This window comes from Oreochromis niloticus, linkage group LG5 (assembly GCF_001858045.2).
Source record: "Oreochromis niloticus isolate F11D_XX linkage group LG5, O_niloticus_UMD_NMBU, whole genome shotgun sequence".
Taxonomy (NCBI): domain Eukaryota; kingdom Metazoa; phylum Chordata; class Actinopteri; order Cichliformes; family Cichlidae; genus Oreochromis; species Oreochromis niloticus.
Window position 1 is genome coordinate 19,350,458 of NC_031970.2, and position 20,543 is coordinate 19,371,000.

Below are 20,543 nucleotides of genomic sequence, written 5' to 3' on the forward strand. Positions count from 1 at the left end.
GGTCCTGTTCTCTCGATGTGTTACCTTCATTTGAAAGGACTCACATGCTGCAAATGTGCTTCACATCAACTCCTCAGTGGCCTAAACCCTACCCTAAATTATATTAGAAACAACATTTTATGATATTGTGCGTAACATTGCAAAACTGGGCGACCTGCATGACAAAATCTCTGTTTCTCCTAGTACAATGATTCAGCAGTTTCGCAAGGGCAGAGGGGAAAAACAAAACACTGAACACACTCTTCCAGAGCTCTGTAATTCAGTTCAAGTTTCTTCTAAACTCCTTTGATTGCTTCAAACAAATAAAAAGCAGTCTTATCTGTGCAACTTTGATGGACAGGATGATGGTTTAGTGCCTCTTCTTTCCCCCGATCTATCTGCGTGACTGAGTGATAGACTTGTCTGTGTGCAATTTGTTGTACCTGCTTTGCCAATCTGGACAGCCAGTTTGGTCAGCTTCCCTTGCAGCACAGACTTCTCTTTCTTCGGAGCTGACACTTTCTTCCTCTCTTTCTCGTCAGCCTCTCCGCCTTCAGCACTCTTTAGAGGCTGCATCTCCATGGCAGCTGCTCCATCCTGCTTCTTCACTGTAAACACCACAATAAAAAAACAACAAAAAACAGACAGCACCAGTGTTAGATAAGGAGATTAGACCAATAAAATGAGGAGGAAGAGGGACTTCACTTAACACCCAAGTGTGCTACTCGCACCAGTACCATTCGGCACTGGCAAACAGTTTAGACTTAAAACCAAGAAAAAATAACTACATCCAATGACATTTTGCTTGGCTCTGACCATCTTACTGTATGATGTGTAAGAAAACTAAAACATGGTGCACTTTTATAGCATATACCATAGTATAAGAGACACACTGATTCTCGCCATCATCAAAAAAAACGCATTTACCATAAATTATTCATACATTAACTATCTTAAAATCTATACCTTCAGAGTATTTAGAAGTCTGCTGATCATTTCAGGATCATTTATACCAAATGAAAATTACACTTCCTGTACTGTATATAAAAATACAAAATAACCAGAAAACAAACAAAAAATTACATATAACATAGTGAGAAAGAGCACAATTTAAAGTCAACAAAAAAGTAAAAGATAAACTACATAAATATGAGAAGTAAATATCTTCTTTTTAGCGTAAAACTCTCTGAAGGTTTAATTCAGTGTAAGTGTGATAAATAAAAAGTCTTTGCCTTCGCACCATGCAAACAAAATGAATTAAATCTAAAATCATGATTTTTGATAGCTTCATAAAATGATAGAAAAACTTATTTTCAGATATTACAGTGATTGTTTCTCAGGCTGAACTGTAATTGCTCATATTTGGGTTGTTGTTTCAGGTAATGTGAACAATTCAAACTCAGTGTAAAAGACTTTCATCTACAAAATGGGCATAAAACTGCCAAACATTCACGTTCCTCAAGTCTTTAATTATGTTTTCTTTGTTTCCCCCCACTGAGAACAATTTGTAGACAAGCTCCTAATGATATGATGAACTTGATTGCCAGAAATATATCTTAGGCCTATTCAGTTGAGTGACGTACTAACTCATGATAGTTGGCAGTAGTGTTGAAATCCGGTGAAAAAAGGGTCTTTTCTAGCAAAATAATCACTTAAACGTATCTGAAATTTTGAAAAGTGTGTTTTTAATAATCATGTAAGATGGTATAATCAGTAGGACTATACATTTAACTGAAATAAAGCATATGGAGTAGACTGGAACACAAAGATAACACAATGAAAGTAAAAGGAATTCAACTCAAAGGGGCTGTTAAAGACTGTTGTCTAAGACATATTTTGGCCCATGTAAAATATATATATGCAATTCCTACTCTCACTTAGAGGGTATTTGATATTTTACTTTATGAAATTTTATGATTTGATAAATGCAAAGTCCTGTGTGGGGGGAAAAAAGAAAAAAAACTCTTAGGCAGTAAAACCAGTCCACAATTACCTTACTCCATCTCTTGTGCTCTCCCCTTGAAAAGACACATTAAGTGAAGCTCTCTGTTAATGTAAGCCATTACCAAGAATCATTTCAGCCCAGTTTCCCAATCACAATGAGGCATTTGTTTGATGGTCATGAAAAACCTTTTAATGTTGAGCATTTGTCATACTCTCCAGTTGCGCATTTTGTTTTTTTCACCCCCTCGACACAAGACAGAGTATATCGCCCGTATCCAGGTGGATTCAGGAGAAGAGCATTACTTAAAATTAAAACACACTCTTGACTAAAGTTCATCTTCTGAAAGAGACTGTTTGTTCTTTAAATAGCGTTCTAGCAGTGATTATCATCGTAATCATACCACATCCCACAGTTTTACTATAGGAAAGTATTAATTTGTGCCTATTCTTTGGAGATATGGATTTTCTTCAGCTTGTGTCTGTTATTCTATATAACCATGCTTTTATTATATTTGCCATGACATCAAGGCTTGCAGATACCCATACTGTCAAGAAATATAAAATAGAATATAATATGCGCGTCGCCTTCACTAATAAATGCTTACATTAAGGGGTATAGAGTAAGGTCATGTTAACAATCCATTACAATTTGGCTTACATCCACCAAAGTCTTCAAGGTCAGCTTAATGATTTATTGGTCGAAAACTGACTAAAAACATTATAACTTAGAAACTATGACTCTTACAAGTGTGGTGTGCATATCAACATGTAGAAAGCACAATATCAAGATTTAATATATCATGTCACATTTCAACTCTGACCTTTACTTCAAGGTCAATAGATTGATCTGAAGGTCAAAGTGACAATAATCCTATGAAGAGCTAATAAAAACCATCTTTCTTACTGCCATTGTTTTCACTGACAACATATAAGTAATGATATATGAGGATTCTAAAATCACAATACTTCAGGACCTCTGACCTCGTCTTCAAGGTCAAAAAAGGTCATTCTTTCATAAAATGTCTTTGATCTTTAAAAATATGCTTAAAATTTTACTGCCTTAAATTATACTGTTACATTGGGATTCTAAATATCACGTTAAGATTAAGATAGCCCAAAATACATTATTTTTACTGCACTACAAACTTCTTGAAGTAAGTTTAAAAAGAACAAAGAAAGCAAATGGAATATATGTAAAATAAAAGACTGCTTTCTTAAACATGAACACTGCCTAGTGTGAGCTGGCTTGGCATTGGTTTGTACTCTCTGAATGCTTCTTGTTTACTCATGAAACAGTCTTCTTTGAGTTATTTTCTACATAATTTTTATATTTATGGAAAGATTAACAAAGATTAACAATGTAATAATTAATCATTTCTATTGTATGTTGTCACACCTTTATTGATAGGATCAAATAAGCATGTGACAAGCAGCTACTACATCATTACTAAATCAATCAGCAGAGCTAAGGTTAACATACCTCTAATGAAACCTTTGTATGAAAAATCTGAGAACAGTAGCAGCTTGTTTTTTGTTTAATATTTTTGAGAATTTAATTGCCTAGTGGTTTGTGACTGTCGGCCACATTGCACTATTTGAAGAAATCCCTATGGTGTTTGTGTTATGTGCTTTCTTTCCAAAGTCTAACCTGATATAATATAAATCAGCATTACCCACACCCCTACAGAGACCACAAAAAAAAATAAAAATGAAAGAGGATCCCTTTAATCTGACACCAATTTAAATCAAATTCTGTAAGGCAAACTTTAGAGGAACGGGTATATAACTTTATTATAGAGAGGACACTTGTCGGTGTTCCTGGATAAAAGGCAACTTGGCTAAGGCTGACAGGGGATAGTTGAGGGACAGGTTACTGTTTTCTGAGAAAGACCAAGATGAGCCAACAAAACAACAAGAAGAACAGAACAACAGACCAGGGACAACACAGCAGTGACAGACAGTGGGAAAGAGCGGGCTGTCTAAATTAATTTGACTGTGGGTAAAACCTGGGTCAAATAAAAGGTCTAATTCCTTCCAACACATACAGTGTCTGGGATTGGCTTCAGCCTGCAATAGACTTCAGTCACAAAAATGACCAGAATCCAGTCTGAATTAGCACTGCACAACGCTTAGAGAGACCGTTATTAAGAACAATGTGGGCTGATAAAAATAAAGTAACCTGCATTTGACCCAGAGCTTACGCTACACACCATAAAAGGGAAGAGATGAGAAGAGGAAAAGGAAGGAGGAGGAGGGGGAGGAGGAGGAGAGAGTGAAAGATATGGTTTGGTTACCTTTAATCTGGTTGCTCTCCATATTGCCATCTTGCATTTTACCTATGATGGAGACATACAAGACAACAACAACAAAAATAACCAAGGCAGACAGGTCAACAAATTATCACCACAGAGACAGCACAAACAATGAGAACCAAAATTCACAAACAGGGAGACAGGAAAATGACTTTTAATACATCTCTGTGACAGTCACATAGAAAGGCTTGTGATAAGCAAGTGATGCAACTAGTAGCTACAACAGCTGACAAGGAGTTAGAAAGAGTAAAATGTACTAAATGGGTTATTCTAACAGATCACAGACATACTGCTGTGTAGACTATTGGAAAATGGGAGAAAACATTGTTTTGATACACTTTATTTCATTGCATAAGAAATTAATTAGGTAATTAAAATCAATTAACGGGCCTTTCTAAAATTAAAAAAAAGAAATTCTTCAAAGTATATTAAGTGTGATGTAAAATTCACATTTAAAATTGCACTTTTTAAAAAATCTCTTCATTTTCTTTGTATTGTTTTGAATGACATACTCACACTGTGAGCACAGGCAATTCCACGCAACATTAGCAACAATATGAATCAAATTGTCGGGTTATCAAATGAGATATAAGACAAATAGCAGATAAGGCATTACACCAAACACTGACAGTGAGAGAAGGTACACCAAAAGCACATGTACAGTACACACAAACAAGAGACAGCATGCATAAGAGGAAAGTTCAGGCATGCAAGATCACACGATCACACACTTAAAGGGAAGCAGACTGGAAATGTGAACAATACAGAGAGAGAAAGAGAGAGAGCCTGAAGGGAAAGCCTCCCACATGGTGAAGTTACATAAGAACAACTGGAAGAAAATTGAAATAAGTTTGGAGACAATGAATTTATTATGCTGTTGGATTCTTCTCAAAAGAAGTTAACTTAATTTAAATGTGCACATTACTGTTTTAAGTTATACAGTCAACTTGGGGGTAGTCTAATTGAGCTGTGAAAGACCTCGTTAGAAGTAAAAATATATATTATCTTGCAGCCGGTGAAAGATAAGACTAAGCATCTAGTAAAGCGTCTTGCACTTTCAAGCAAAATAGATACACAGTGTACCAAAAGAAGAAGAAGCATTTTATTTTGTACTGCAGCTTTGATCCCATTATTTTTGGAGTCAGCGGAAGGCAGGCCAGAAAGTTGACCAAATCTGTCTTTCAGGGATTTGTACATAAATGTCACAAATTGTTCAGGTAGAGCTGTAAGACCATCAGACCAGAGCTGGTTCATTTCACCTTCACTTCCACTTTAGCCAGTTTCCCTGGAGTCACAATAAAGCTGAAGATGACAAATTGCTTTGTTCCAGCCCAGGATAGCACAAGGTCACCATTACAGCACAAATCTTACCACTCCTGCCTTGGGTACAAACACACTGGGGCTGCTCTCCAAGGGGAAACAGATAAGAGAGAACCCAGTGCCACAATGAAGTTAATCTTTTTGCATTGTGTCCAGCTAACACAGAAGTACAGGATTTGCACTAAGCGACCTCAGGGGACATCAGACTAAAGGGGGTTGGACCTACTGTAAGATTTTTCTACCAGTCATCAACCTGTGTTTTTTTCCCAAATCTCAACAACTAAATCAAATTTGAACTACGAAGGAAAATAAGAGTACAGTTTAAAGAAAGGGCTCCAAATATGGAAAATATCCAAATGCACCATTTTATTGCCAAGAGGTCAGTTAGACTATAAAATAGGAAAAAGACTAGTGTGGCTATGTCTGAAAATAAAAAAGTACCTTGTAAGCTTGCTGTACCTTGTAAATCCTGGCCAAATCGTTCAAAAACTCATATGTAGCAACAACACTGCAGGGGTTATATGTTATATGTCTTTTTCTTACCAGATTCTGAGTGAGAAACGGAATGAAGTCACTTTTTATGTTATTCTTGTTATTCCTGACAATATAAAAAGGCTTAATAGATCTGCCTCGCTTTTCAACATTATAGAGACCCATGGACCTGGGGACTTTTATTTATTTTAGTCTTGATTTAAAGATTCATGCAGAGGAAAAACGTTAGAAATGTTTCCATGATGGCTATATTCATTAAAACTCTTACAAGACAAACAACAGCATATAGAGAAGAACAAGAAACACAATTTCTACAGATAATAATGGCATGCACTGATAGCATGTATACGAAAAAGGTAGAAAACAACAGAGAGAAAAAGCAAAAGATGAGCACCCACGGTAGGAGGAGGCAGTTGGAGAATGAAGAAGGTAGGAGGGGTCAAAAGTCACAAGAGAAAGATCAGAGATCAGAGGTTTTATCGACCTACCATTAATTAGGCTGGCACTGCCAGGGGCATTAATGCCTGCAGCCCCATCCGTGGCTATAGTTGCGATGGGGTGGATAGGGGGATGGGAGCAGTCTAGCCAGTAACAATAAGGGCCAAACATGAATGAACAAAAACACACACACACCCACACACACACGCACGCCCACACACAAACACACCCACACACGTGCACACCCAAGACAGTGAACAGAAATAACATGGTTATAGCACATTTAAGAGATTCATCATATGTAGACTGTGTGAAGACCGTGTGATTGTTGTGGGAAAAAAATGCATTTGCAAATGTTTTTATTATTATTATGTATTTAGCTAATGTTAGATTTGATAGAAAATGTTTATCAAATGTTAATAATAAGACAAGTATAACAGTGGACGGACATGAAACATGAAATCTGAACATAACATTGGGGGAAACAATAAAATAAAACATGAAACCACAGCTACGTTAGAAGTAAGTCAGTTGTCAGACAAATTTAGACACCTGTTTGTTTCTGTGCTTCCTATATATATCTATATATAGATATATATGTGTGTGTGTGTGTGTGTGTGTGTGTGTGTGTGTGTGTGAGAGAGAGATGGAAGTATTTTAAATGGCAGTAACTATAATGCATTTTACCCATCAGATTTCATGTATTGTCAATTGTGCCCCCAATCTTTAGCGATATTAACTTTTATCAAAACCATGTTATTCGTGTAATATCGTTTAGCAAAACAGAAATCATAATTTGAGCCAAAAAATTTTAAAATTAAAACTAAAGTCAAACTCCCCAGTCCAAACTAAACAAAAAATAAGAGGGATCCACCTCATTAGCCAGTGAAACACACATGTGCCAGCCAGTTAAGTGAAGAGACTAATGATCGTTAACAGGAAACATAGTAAGGTATCAGTTTGGGACATTTTTATTATGTTTTAGTGTCCTTTTGGTTTCAGCATCCCAAAGGTGCAAAATTAAAACAAAGCGTGGTGCATAAATGTTTGTCAGTTTCATTATAACTTAATTTTTCAGTCATCTCAGTTAAAAACACAGGACTTCTGTGATTCTGGTCTCAAATTTTCACAGCAAATCCATCTCATCCAACATCTGGCCAATATGATTCTTTAAAAAGTCTTAATCCTAACTTGTCAGAGCTGTACTATTTAGACCAAATGTGAATCAATTGCTAAATGCAAAAGGATATTCAAATGTGTGGCAACATTTTGGTATGATTTTGATCATGAAATTGTCAAATTATCATTGTTGATCAGTAATTATTATTCATTTTGAATCATCATAGAAGAATTTTTCCCCTGGTTTAGCCAATCAAATTAGATCTATAAAAACAAAAAAGTAAATAAATATTTATTATAGCAGCAATGCACCTAAAACCGTATTGTTGTTGAAGAACTGTAGTTATTATAAAAATCACACTAAAAAGACATACAGCATTAGATTTCAGCTTGAGGGATGATCTTGGGGGATAACATGTTAAATCTTTACCTTTTTATAATATCACTTCATGTTTCCATGCAAGCTATTTTTAATTTAATGAAAATACAGAAGTGGTAGCAAAGACACTACTAAAAGGATAAACTGTGCACATATACATATTAAGATGTAAAAGAGTACATCTTATACAAGCTTGTACTAACTAGTTTACACCCTATTGCTGGTACATGTGTTGTGCACCCACAAGGCTGTTGCTCTCATATCATTGTTCTGTAATACAGCAATGAGATGAGTCTGAAAGCCTGCTCTTATTCATGGCATTCAACACGTCTATGAAGCAGGGCTTATGTTGGATGCTAGCTAGTTAGTCTGATGAGTGCAGAGCCTGTTATATGAGGAGAGGATTATGCATTGTGAAATGTGTTATCTATCAACACTTAAAAAGATGCAGTGTTGTGATTATGACGCTTCTCTTTTTAAGTGAGGAGTTTAACTGAAGCAAGGTTGCTTTTTTACAGAAAAGGGTAGTCTAGCAACAGTGGTTTACTGGTAAGCATTAAGGGTTAAAGATCAAAAGGTTCAAGTACTGTACCACTCCCAGGGGTCAGAGAAAGGTGATACTCTACCTGTATTCTGGTGTCCGTCTTCCACTGCCCCTCCTTCGAGGCGAATTTGGAACGATAAGAGAGTAAGGACAATGATGCACCTGAACCCACAGAACCTGCATACTGCAGCTGATTACTGAGCCACCAATACTGATATCATACAGTATCTATACACATTCACTTAGTGTTGAATACTGTACTACAAACACCTACAAAAGGTGGACATTTGTCCATTTGTGAGTTCATTCTTTAGAACCCCTCTGTTTACAAAGACAGTTAAAACACTGACATTGCGCAATGAGGTATACAGACTTTGAGAACATAAGGTAATGAAATGAGAGAAGCTTGTTTTCAGAGGTATGTTGCTGGGCAACACTGACACAAAAACAAATTACTCAGTACTCCTGAGTATGGAGCAGGTTATATATAAGAAGATTATATAAGGATCAAATTATCTTACCTTTCTTCTCCTTTTTCTCCTCTTCCTCCACGCCAGCCCCCAGCAGTGTAAAGATGATTCCAGTCTGAGAGTTGACACCGACAGCCGTCACCACCATGCGCCCCGAGCCCTCCATCACATGGGTCCCTAAAGAAAGTGCAGCAATATGCATACTTAACTTAAAAAAAGATAAACACTTTTGTTACTTTTTAGAGCTTTTCTAGCAAAAGTTGACTGTTAATTTCTATAACAGCTCGTTCCTATTACAAAGCCTTATGCGACTAACTTGCTCAATCAATAACGTTAAAGCACTTTACAAACTGGTTGGTTGATCTTGTTATGTCCCAGTCTTAATAAAATCATATCTATCAATGAATATGCAGAACCTGAAGACTAGGAGAAAGGTTATAGCAGCAGACGCTGTCTGGCTTCCATTTATATACAGAGTAATACAGGCTAATCTTGTTACAGTGGGCTTAGCTGTATCCATGTGAAGAGTGCATAGAGAGCAAAATAGGAATACATTGATTGATATTGCAATCTTGAGACCCAATGGGAACTGTCCAGATTGGGTATTTGGTATTTTTTTTTATTTTTTAGAGTTAGACTGTTAACAGTGACAAGTGCACTCAGTAGGGTAAAATGGGAGTCTTGATGCACTGGATAGCAAGTAAGGTGAAGGCATGCTTTAAAGGTTACATTTGGTTATGGTGAGGGTAACATTATGTCCTGCTTCTATTTAATATTTTAATCTATTGTCCATAGCTAGCCAGTATGGAGTGTGACATGTTTCATAGCGGGTGTGTCATGTTTCCTGACTCAAGATTGATCCTTCTCATTATATCCAGTGGGCTCAAATCTAGTTAAGGGTAAGAGGAAAGGATCATGTGTGGTGAAGTTTGTCAGGACCACAAGGCTGCAGCTTGTCTCTTCTTTTGTTTTTTTATTTATTTTTTATTTATTTACTTTGTGTTGGAGGGATTCAGAAGGAGGAAAACACTGATGTGATTGATGAGTAGCGTTACAGCAGGATGGCAAATTGGTTGTTGTGATTAGAGGAGGCTGTGTCACACAGCACTCTCCTGTTGCGTTACCTATACTGTTACTTTAGAATGGCTTATATATCAGTGTAGCTGATGTCAGGCCTTTGATTCATGTAATAAAACATGATGGACATGTCGCTGTTAAGGAACTGTCCACATGCTTTTCTGAATCGCCATGCTGTGCAGCCACCTATGGTCTTCTGTCACTGCTGCTCATTTATGCATGACAGTGACATCACACATATTAACAAGCAACAAGAATCAAACCAGAACACAAAGCTGGCTTTCATCGATCACAAGTAAAGTAAGAAGCCAGGAAAAAGTGCATATTGATTCCAAATTTACATCAGTGGCTTCACTGACCTAAAAAAAAGGGGGACTAATGTGTCAAAGGGACTAAAAATCTCAAACATCTTAAAGACAAGGTCCATCAAAAATCACAAGTAATAATTTAAACTCTTTCATTTTATATAAATTGTGCTAGAGTGGAGAGTTTAACACACTAATAATGTGCCAGACTTGTATTTGCACACAAAACATCATTAACCTTGGGGAAAATAAGATGGTGTAGGTGAATATGAGGGTAATTAAAGAAGGCAGCAAAAAGTCACACAGCTAATTATCTGCAGCAAAACATACTAATATGATCCGATTATCCCACATTTCTCTTATCAGGAATATTCTTAAATTCTAATAATCCTGCAGTCCAATAACCCTGCTTGTGTTTCTGCTGCAGCAAAAAGCAAAATAGGTAAAGAGAAACATTTGACTAAAAACAATGTTTTTCAAGCTGTCACTGGCAGAAAAAACACACCAGACTTGTCTATTTTTTTATTTTTCCAAACAACATGCAGGGGAAAATGGCTGTTACAAACACTATATAACATTCATAAACTACAGTAAACTGAATCCATACCAGACAGCAGCATTGGGTCCTTATCTGCAGACTTCTTGACGTGGTCAGACTCTCCGGTCAGTGATGACTCATCAATCTTCAGGTCATTACCCTGGATCAACACTCCATCAGCAGGAAGCAGATCACCTGCAACAATGAAAGAGGCTTTGTTGCTTTCTGAGATTTACAAAGTACTAAAAAAAACCAGGCTCACTCAGGATAACCACATTTATTCTGCACCATTGTGAGGCATTACTGACTGTTGTCACTCACATTATGGAATTTGAAGATGTGCATGTGTTGCTCAGCATGCATGGGGCCAGTCTGCAGCTAATTAATTGCGTGAATGTAGCTTAACTATGTTTAATTGCTTAAGGTGGACTTCACAACTTTAATCCCCTTTTGGAAATGAGGCTGTAGTCTATTTTCAGCTTATGAACCTCGAAAATTACTTTACACAGAACAATAAGCGAGCCAGCTGTGGTAGCCAGTAAGCACGTCCAACGAAGCCAAACTAATCAAAATATTCTAGGAAGTTTGATCAGTTTTGGTCCATAATCATAATTAATCTTTGTAATCTTGACAGTTTTGTTGCACCTACCATATTTGATCTGTGCGATATCCCCCACCACTATGTCAGCCACGGGCAGCTGGATGACCTGGCTACCACGGACCACCTGGAATTTCTGCTCCTGCTCAATGCGGCTCTGCAGCCCACGAAACTGCTTCTCCTTTGACCAGTCATTGAAGGCCGTCACCAGCACCACACACACTACAGACAACAGGATGGCGGCACCCTCAATCCAGCCAGCATCCGCCTCACCCTCATCTTCCACTCCGCCTGCTGCTGCACCACAGGCTGCAATTTCAGAACAGTGACAGAAAAGAGAAGCATAGTCAAGTAAAGTATATTAGATACAGTATATTTACACAAACACACACACACACACACACACACACACACACACACACACACACACACATATATATATGTGTGTGTGTGTGTAAATATATATATATATATATATGTAAGCACACTGCGTTTTCGTACATGGATAAATGCTGAAGTACTCTGTTCACACAAATCAAATCAACAATTTCATACATAGGTATTTACATTTACTGCTAATGAACACTTCAGAAAAATATACAAAGAGATGTAATCAAAGCTCAAACTGGAAACAGAGAAGCTGCACATAAACACAGCTGTGACTGTGTGTGTAATGTCTGTGCAATTGCAGTGCATATAAATTATGCTGAGCCTCAATGTGAGCAAGTTCTGGGAACTCAACTCAACTTCCCTTCACACTAAAATGGAGTAAGGGTATACAGTCCTTAGCAATTAACTTATTAAAAAATTAACTTATTAACAGCCCTTATGAAAATTTGGAGTATTTGATCTGTGAAAATACTGCAATCTAAAAATTTCTTGTCCAATATTATTCAGTGTTGGAGCTTCCTAAAAAAATGCATAACGCTCTTTGATGCCTGTCTGCACACACTGCAGTCCTGAAAACTATAGCCAATTATTCCTCACACGACTGATGACAGCATCTCACAGGCTTAGCCCGAGCAACAGCATTCAAATGTAGGCTCTAAATATGTCTTCTCTTTTAGGGGGAAGCTTGTATTGTCATCCAAAATGCTCTCTTGATTTCAGGTTGATGCTAGAGTGTGGGCAGTGACAAGGTCAGATGTCGTAATATTTTAGATTCATTTAATAATATATTCCTTATGAACTTGCTTATGGAAATTATTTATATGTGCAATATGAGCAAAGACTGTGAAATTACATGAACTCTCTTTGAAAAAACCTTAGGTGTATTTACGTCTTCTTTCTCTTGATATATTTGTTCTACTTCAAACGAGGCTCTGCATTCTACTGGCTGTGCACTGACAGATTGGGGTATATATGGGAATGAAACAAGGCCTATTCCCAGCCCTCCTTGTGCAGCTTCATGTAATTCTCTCGGAGCTATTGAGCTGCACACTCCTGGCTAGCGGACTTCAAAAGCCCACAGCGGAGCGATTTGCTTTGCACTGTAAAACACTTGCAGCTCACAAGGGAATGAGCAGAAACCCCATGTTACAGACATTACATATGCAGGATGTGCTTTAACCAAAAACCAGACTCCAAGAAGCAATTTGGACCAACTAGTATGCAACATAGTGACTCCAATCAATATGATGTTCATTAAGTAGATACACTGCATTAATTAACAGATTATAGCCTCCTTGATCTGTACTCCATCAGTACGCACAAAAACGTACAAAAACGTACACTATGTACTCGCTACGATCAACAAATCTAGACAAACATGGTATTTAGTTTTATGTAGTTTAGCAGGGACAAATCCCCCCTCACAAAAAATACTCAAATTTCTATGTTTTCTTTTTGTGAGACACAGCTTGATACTTATGAATGCAACAGTGTGCATATTTTGACATGGGTGTGTTAGGCAAACAAAAAAGTACCCAATAAAGCTTTTAAGAACAAAATGAATAAAAAAAACTGATCTGATCTAAAGCAATTCAATAGTATTTTGTTATTTTTAAAGAACATTTTAAATCATCAAATAGTCCTGCAGTAGTTTTCCTTCCCTTTTCTTCTTTTGTAACTGTGGTCATACTGAGTTCGGTCTATCCTGCAAGACACTGATGGTAACACAGTCAGTGAGTAGCTGTCCATGGTTCTGAAATGAAGTTTCTTCACACACTAAAGCAGCAAAACACTAAAGCATCTGAAAAAGACGAAGAGCAAAATATTGCGTCTACTGCAGCTGACCTTGTCATGGACCTGAATAAATAAATGTGCAGAAACCTGTGACAGACTAGCGACCTGCACGGGGTGTACTCTGCTTCTTGCCTTATTACTATTATAATGAACTCCGGTTGAGTAAGTGGTTAAGAAAATGGATGAATGGATGGATTTCTATATGCTCCAAAGGCACTTCCACATTTTGCTTAATCATGCTGATTTCTATATGGGTCTTTCAAAGTTTTCCTATATTGCATCTTATGTGCTTAGACATAATAATGAGCCTTCTGATTCAACTGCAGTGAATCTTTTTCATATGGAAATGAGCATTAAGTCATCCCACCAGCTTCTATTTCTGGACTGTTGAGCTTTTTTGATCTATTTATAAAAAACTGTAAATGAGCAGGGAGAGATGTGTGGGCTGATGGTGTGTGATCAGATTGGGGGGTCGTATTAGTCCCCCAACACACAAACACACACACGCCATAAATATGTTTTCTTGTCGTCAGACTTTCTTTGTTTTGGTATATGTATATGGACAAATGTATAGGTGGGCAAATGCAATATTTGCTTATCACATATATTTAATATTTTTTCTTTTGTTTTAAAATCCACTTTACTGCATTAATTTAATTCATACGTAGCATTTCTGTCATTGTATTTGGTCAAATTTGAAAAAAAGAAAGAAATTATTGCATCAATCCAAACCATTTCTGTGGACTATTCTTTCATTATTATCATTCTTGTTTTTGTTCTCAAATTTTGTTAGAGATCACACATTGTATGCCTCTCTGAATCTCTAAGTATCCTTCCATTTCTATGACCTTACGTCCATCTTTGCCTTTGTCTGTAACACACAAACACACATTCATTTGGGATTTCTCTGAATTAGGTGAGACAAAATGCTTTGAATTCATATCTATCTCAATCGCCCTGGTACTGGCTTCTATTAATATAACAGTTTAGGTCCCTGATTTACATCCATACATATTCATATCATCTGTGAAAAGAGACTCGCACACTGGCACCTATTCTGCTGCCGGTTAAAGAGAAGCTTGATAATGTATCTGCAGATAGTGCAGTTATTAGCATTATGATACCCTCGGCATTTCTTTGCTTTATTTCATAAAGCTAAGAAGCTAAAACGACGCAAAGAACAGAAGCAAGTGTCTTGACATCATAACTGATGATCAGATTCCAATTAGGCAAGTTTATAGTGAAATTATTTGAATGAGCTAGTAAATCATGTATTCTTTGCTACGCTGAAACAACTAAACATGGATTAACTGTGAAATTACTAAATAAACACATCCAACTAATGCAATGGTAACCACTTCATTCACTAATGTTTCCAGCCTGATGAGACTTTTTAAACCCCCTTAAATGATGACTTGTCCCTTTGGCAGGGTAACTGAATTCCATTACTGTGATAAGGCAGAGCGCAATGACTGATGTAGCTGACTCAGCACCTCGTTATGGTCTCTGTCTTCATTTCCTGTTTCATGGCTCACAAGGCTGATGTATGGGCCCTGGGAGCTCAAGGTTATTTCTCTACTCAACACTTCATTAACCTTCCCAGTACCTTTCTTACACACATTTAACACAGTCATAATCTGCACAAACGAGCACACACACATGCACAACCAAAAATGAGCCCTATGCTCGGTGAGTCACTTGACCTCTTGAGGCAAGGCCACAAACAAAGTGTGACCAGCCTCGCCAATTAAAAGTGTGTGTGCAAACATGTAGGTGTAAGCACGTTAGCCCGGGCGACTCAGGTCAGAGGAAGTGATGCCAGTGGGCCAGCACAATTACAGCCCCACTTCGATTCCCCGCAACAGAGAAGATACCAGAGATAATGGCGCAGAGAAAAAATGTACAGACTTTAAAGTCACAGGAGCTGTTTCACTCACACTCTCCGCCGGTCTCCCCGGGAGGGTGGTAGAAAGAGAGACCCAGGGAGATCAGGGCAGCGATCTCCAAGATGATGAGGGTAACGTCCTGCAGGGCCTCCCATACCAGCTGCAGGAAGGTTTTTGGCTTTTTTGGAGGTATCAGGTTTTTACCAAATATTTCTTTCCTCTTGTCCAGGTCAGTTTGGGCACCTGCAAGACCTGAAAGTGGAAGACACAGAAATAGATAGGGAGACAGAAGCAGATAAAGAGTTAATGTCGCATTGATGTTTTATCCATCCATCCATGCATCCATCAATTTTATTTTGCTTATCCAATTTAGGGTTGTGGGGAGGTTGGAGCCTATCCGAGCTGCCATAGAGCGAGAGGCAGAGTATCCTGGATAGGTTGCCAATCTGTCGCACCGCTAACACGGAGAGATAGACAACGATTCACATTCACACCTACGGGCAATTTAGAATCGCTAGTTAACCTAACCCCACTAACTGCATGACTCTGGACTGCTGGAGGAAGTAGGAGTACCTGGATGGAATCCACACAGATATGGGAAAATGTGCAATCTTTTTTTAATAGCATAACATAACACCACAAACAAAATATCTCTAATTACCAGTTTGAGTCATGGTGGACTACAGCCTGCATTCCTTATATAATTCTGCTCGGGAGATAAGGACCTTACGCTTTGACCTCATCCACCTCCTCGTACGCCATGAACTACTGCACATAAATATCTTTTGCTCTTTTATGTGAAGAAATTCACTGGCTGCTTGAGGCAGTTTACTTTTAGAATACAGTCCAGAAAATGATTCTCATGCACGAGCCCAAATTACAACAATTTCAATGCTTTGACAAGAGCCACAGTTGAACATTACAGCGCTAATAATATGGACATTATAGAATCACAGAAGGTTAAGATCTATGCAAAAAGGTTTTGGTCTGTACAGTTTTATTGATTTGAGGGGATCAAATTCAGGGGATGATTTGAAAAAGAAAAAGCATTGTGGTGGATTTTGTATCTCTTACCAGCATTCTTCGCTTACATAATGGCCTTCAAATTTGTGTATAACATGTTAAACTTGATATATATATAAATGTTCATCTATAAAATTTGATTTATTACAGACATTACATCAAGCTGCATTAATCTACCCGGCTGCTGTTCGGTGTTTGCTGAGTGTGCACATAAGCCCAGTGTGTATTCACGGTTGCTCTCTCTGTCTCTTTCCCCCACAAATGCAGACATTACCACAGCATTATGTCATGCGTAGTGCGTCACTGGGTTTCCCAGGAGTGGCCCTGGATTGCACCTGATAACATTGCTGCTGCATGACAATGTTTCACATGTAAATGCGCACAGATTCCCTGCGATAAATTACTAACATTTGTGAAAAATAAGTGGTCATCCACTAAAGGAGAAGCGAGAAATGATGACAGAGCTGTTAAAAAAAGAAAGGAGCAAAAATATACAAAACGGAGGTGGAGGAGAGAGGCAGGAGATGGGAACAGAAAGAGAGCAGGCAGGAAAGAGAACAATTCCCAGCTCCTACGATGGAGAATGCCCTGGTTACAAATAGATCAGTCTATAAATAGCCTCATTATCTATTCCCTTTTAATTGTCTCTTGAGAAAACCTAGCATGTACACCCATTGATCTCCACAGCATCCTGCCTCACATCTTACACAAGCACGTGTATGTGCTTGTGTGTGCACATGTGTGTGAGTATAAGCTCGTGACTCTTGAGCGACTGCTTGAGCTTTGTGTGTGTGCGCGCGCTTGTGTGTGTGCGTGTGTGGTTAATAAGCTTGGCCAAGCATCCTGCAGTTACTTGCAATATCAAACAGTAAGAGTAGAGCTCATATAACAGGGCTTTAGTCAGTTCCAGTTGGTTAGACACACACACACACACACACACACACACACACACACACACACAAAGCTAAACGCTGTTTATAAATACATATTTACATGAACCCCTTCTATCTTTTAAAAAAGTCGATTTCTGCTGATACTGCAGTGATATATATATTTTAAATAAATATGATAAAACAATGGATGCATATACTAATCCTAGGATTCACTTAGATGATATCTGACCTGTTATGTATTAGGCAAAATTCTTTGTGACGTGACTTTGGTTTAAAATGACCTTTAACCTTGTTAAAACTTTAAACTACATTCTCCTTAAATGCCCTTGAAATGCAAGCTACGCTGTAATCAATCTGCCCAGTCATTAAATACTCAGTGTTTCCTGGAAAAGCCTCTGCTTAGTTATCTTTCATTCCTGGATCACTGATCGCAATACTGCTTACAGAAAAAGATCTATTTGGCATTTTATGAAATATTGCTTGCCATGTCAGTGTTGTCAGTCTACCTAACTGCTCGGGCAGTGGAGGCAGTTTAAACTGTGGTGACACACAAATGAGTCACAACTTTCTCAGAAAGGATCAAGACTGATTGCAAAGGAGTCTTTGTGTGACCATTCATTACCAAGTAATGAAACTCAAACACAACAAGCTCACAGGCTATAATGTCAACAGTATGCAAAGAACATGAATGAATGGCAAAAAAAACCATTTTTCACATCTGAAGGTCCATTACATTAGCATCAATCTCGTCTTATTAGTCCTCAACTTGAATCTGTTTTCTGATAAATTACGAAGGTATTTAAATCAAATGTCAAACAGTTCTCTGCTTTTATGAAAGTCATTGATGATTTCATTTCATTTTCATTTTTCTGCTGCCTTCATAACTTCGGTAGCCCTTCTGTCTCCATCACCCCAACACTACACCACCTCACTGTTCGTACCAAACACGGGGGTTTGTCTACTAAGTACTAAAGTATCCAAGCGCCTTGAGGCGACTTTTGTTGTGATTTGGAGCTATATAAATAAAATTGAATTGAATTGAATTAAAGTGTGTTACCTCTAAAACTGTAAAGCCCTTCTTCCTCCGCTATTTTCCAATTCCACTGCTATCTAAAGAGTCATTAGCCCGTAGCTATGCCAAACGTAAGCGGTTCCCGTTTAACAGCTGATATCTTTATATAACCTCTATGTGCTGTGTTTGATCATGTGTCTGTTTTTTCTTCATTTACTTGTTAAATAAACATGTGTTCATTTTTACAATGTTTTTTATTCGTTATTCTTCTTCTGTTTCCTCCTATAATACTGTCCGAACTATTTTGTGTGTAAAGTGATACACAAATAAAGTCACTTTATGTCTACAATACTGATGGAATAGTGGGACAAATGTTTTGATTATTTTATTACTCATGGAAAGGACTGCATCACAGGCTATCAGTAATGACTTTCCTTGGTATTCTGGTTTAGGGCTAAGATAAGCTGTCCAAACTTTTTGGAGATTTTGGCTCCAAAAACATTTTCAGCTCATTGTGGTCAGAAAACTTTTTAAGCAGTTTTTTAGTTCCCAGTGACGATAATTAGCAATGCATCAATTCTATCCTTTCCCTGACGACTCTTCTCGTATACTAAATGCCTGGAAATATATTTATCAGTCAAAAGCAGCAGGATCTGAGATCAAAATCCACACTGGCAAATGGCACCGGCCTAACATCCGAATTCCAAATCACAAGGGACAGGAAAAGGAACTGCAAAAAAAAAAAACGAAGGAACTTTATGCCACCTACCCTGCATGAAACGAAATGAGATTTTTTTTTGCACTCAGAGGGAACATGATGGCATATTTTAACAGTTGCCCTTTTTTTGTCAGCAACTAAAAATAGATCTCCATGGAAACACTATGCATCCCACTCGTTGAGTGGAAATACCCGCAACTCTCAACCTCAGAGAAAGTGTGAATAAGTAAGTGGGTGTCAGTTTTTGTGCGCTTCGTATGTGTGTTTTGTGTTAAAGCGAATGCTTGCCTGCGTATTTGTGTGTGCGCAGACCGAAATAACGAGATGACCTCTAAATGTCCTTGAAAAGTAGGCTCGTCAGCATTGTGCGGGAAACAAAGGGTGTTTTTTTTTTTTTAAAAATACACACAGTGAGCTGAAGGTTGTTTTTTAAGGTGTTTCATCAGGTCCCAGCAGCCCCCCTCCACACACCCCCTCCCCCCTTTTACACTTGTCTGCCTCAACTTTTTTTCCCTCTTTCACTGTGCGCTAAAGTGTCCAAAACAAGTTACCATGGCAACGCAATTCGATGATGATGATAATGCTGATCCCCCCAGCCACCCCAAAAAAAAGCAAATCAATAGCTTCAACATTTATTTTCAGCTTTCACCATTTTGAAAGGGAAATAGAGTGTGGTGGGGGGCGGGAGGGGGGGGGTTGAAGTGTGACTCACAGAGCACAAGAGAACAAGAAGAACAGAGAGATGGCGACTAGGCTGGATGTGGAGTAACTCTATGAATAATAACCCATCAGTGGATAAAATGTGGATAATTATCATGCTCTTATTAGAAGAGGGATTGATGGAGAAATGTGTCACAGTGTCCTTGAGAATGACCTCCATAATAATGACATCATTTTATGCCATAAAGGAGAAGAGGTTTGTTACTGTGTGTGCAAAGGCAGAATAAAGGCAACATGGATAAAATGGGCAGGTATAAAATATTGTAAGAAAACACTATGACATGTAAAAATACGATATAAATGATGCATTGTGGCTGCAGAGAGGATGTGAGACAGACAAATGTAGGAGTGTAAAATAAAGAGAATACTAGAAAAGGACACATTACTACAAGAAATGGAAGAAAAACATATGTAACAAGCAAAAAAAAGAAACACCTTTCTGTCCTCCAATAATCATTTAGAATGATTTTTTACTTGTCCTTGCTTTTACGCTATATCTTTAATTTATAAAGATATTTTATTTTAAAGGTATTTTAATACAGATGCGTGAATAAATGTAAAATTTATTCACGCATCTGTATTAAAATACTCT

The 20,543-nt window shown here is 37.8% G+C and overlaps 1 protein-coding gene and 1 long non-coding RNA gene across 14 annotated transcripts in view; one reads left to right on the forward strand and one right to left on the reverse strand.

Moving 5' to 3' along the window:
* Window positions 1-20,543, forward strand: part of LOC109202267 (uncharacterized) — a 712,495-nt gene that overhangs the window by 320,925 nt on the left and 371,027 nt on the right. The window lies entirely within an intron of this gene.
* Window positions 1-20,543, reverse strand: part of atp2b2 (ATPase plasma membrane Ca2+ transporting 2) — a 128,009-nt gene that overhangs the window by 33,435 nt on the left and 74,031 nt on the right. For 8 of the 13 annotated variants that reach the window (XM_025907250.1, XM_025907251.1, XM_013277074.3 and 5 more), the window contains 8 exons: window positions 15,637-15,837; window positions 11,567-11,824; window positions 10,987-11,112; window positions 9,049-9,174; window positions 8,610-8,642; window positions 6,536-6,628; window positions 4,218-4,259; window positions 423-587 (listed from right to left, as the gene is read on the reverse strand). In XM_025907250.1, the coding sequence (XP_025763035.1) occupies window positions 423-587; window positions 4,218-4,259; window positions 6,536-6,628; window positions 8,610-8,642; window positions 9,049-9,174; window positions 10,987-11,112; window positions 11,567-11,824; window positions 15,637-15,837 (1,044 nt within the window). The remainder of the gene's footprint in view (window positions 1-422; window positions 588-4,217; window positions 4,260-6,535; window positions 6,629-8,609; window positions 8,643-9,048; window positions 9,175-10,986; window positions 11,113-11,566; window positions 11,825-15,636; window positions 15,838-20,543) is intronic. The other 5 variants (XM_019359304.2, XM_019359307.2, XM_025907252.1 and 2 more) reach the window with 4 other exon arrangements.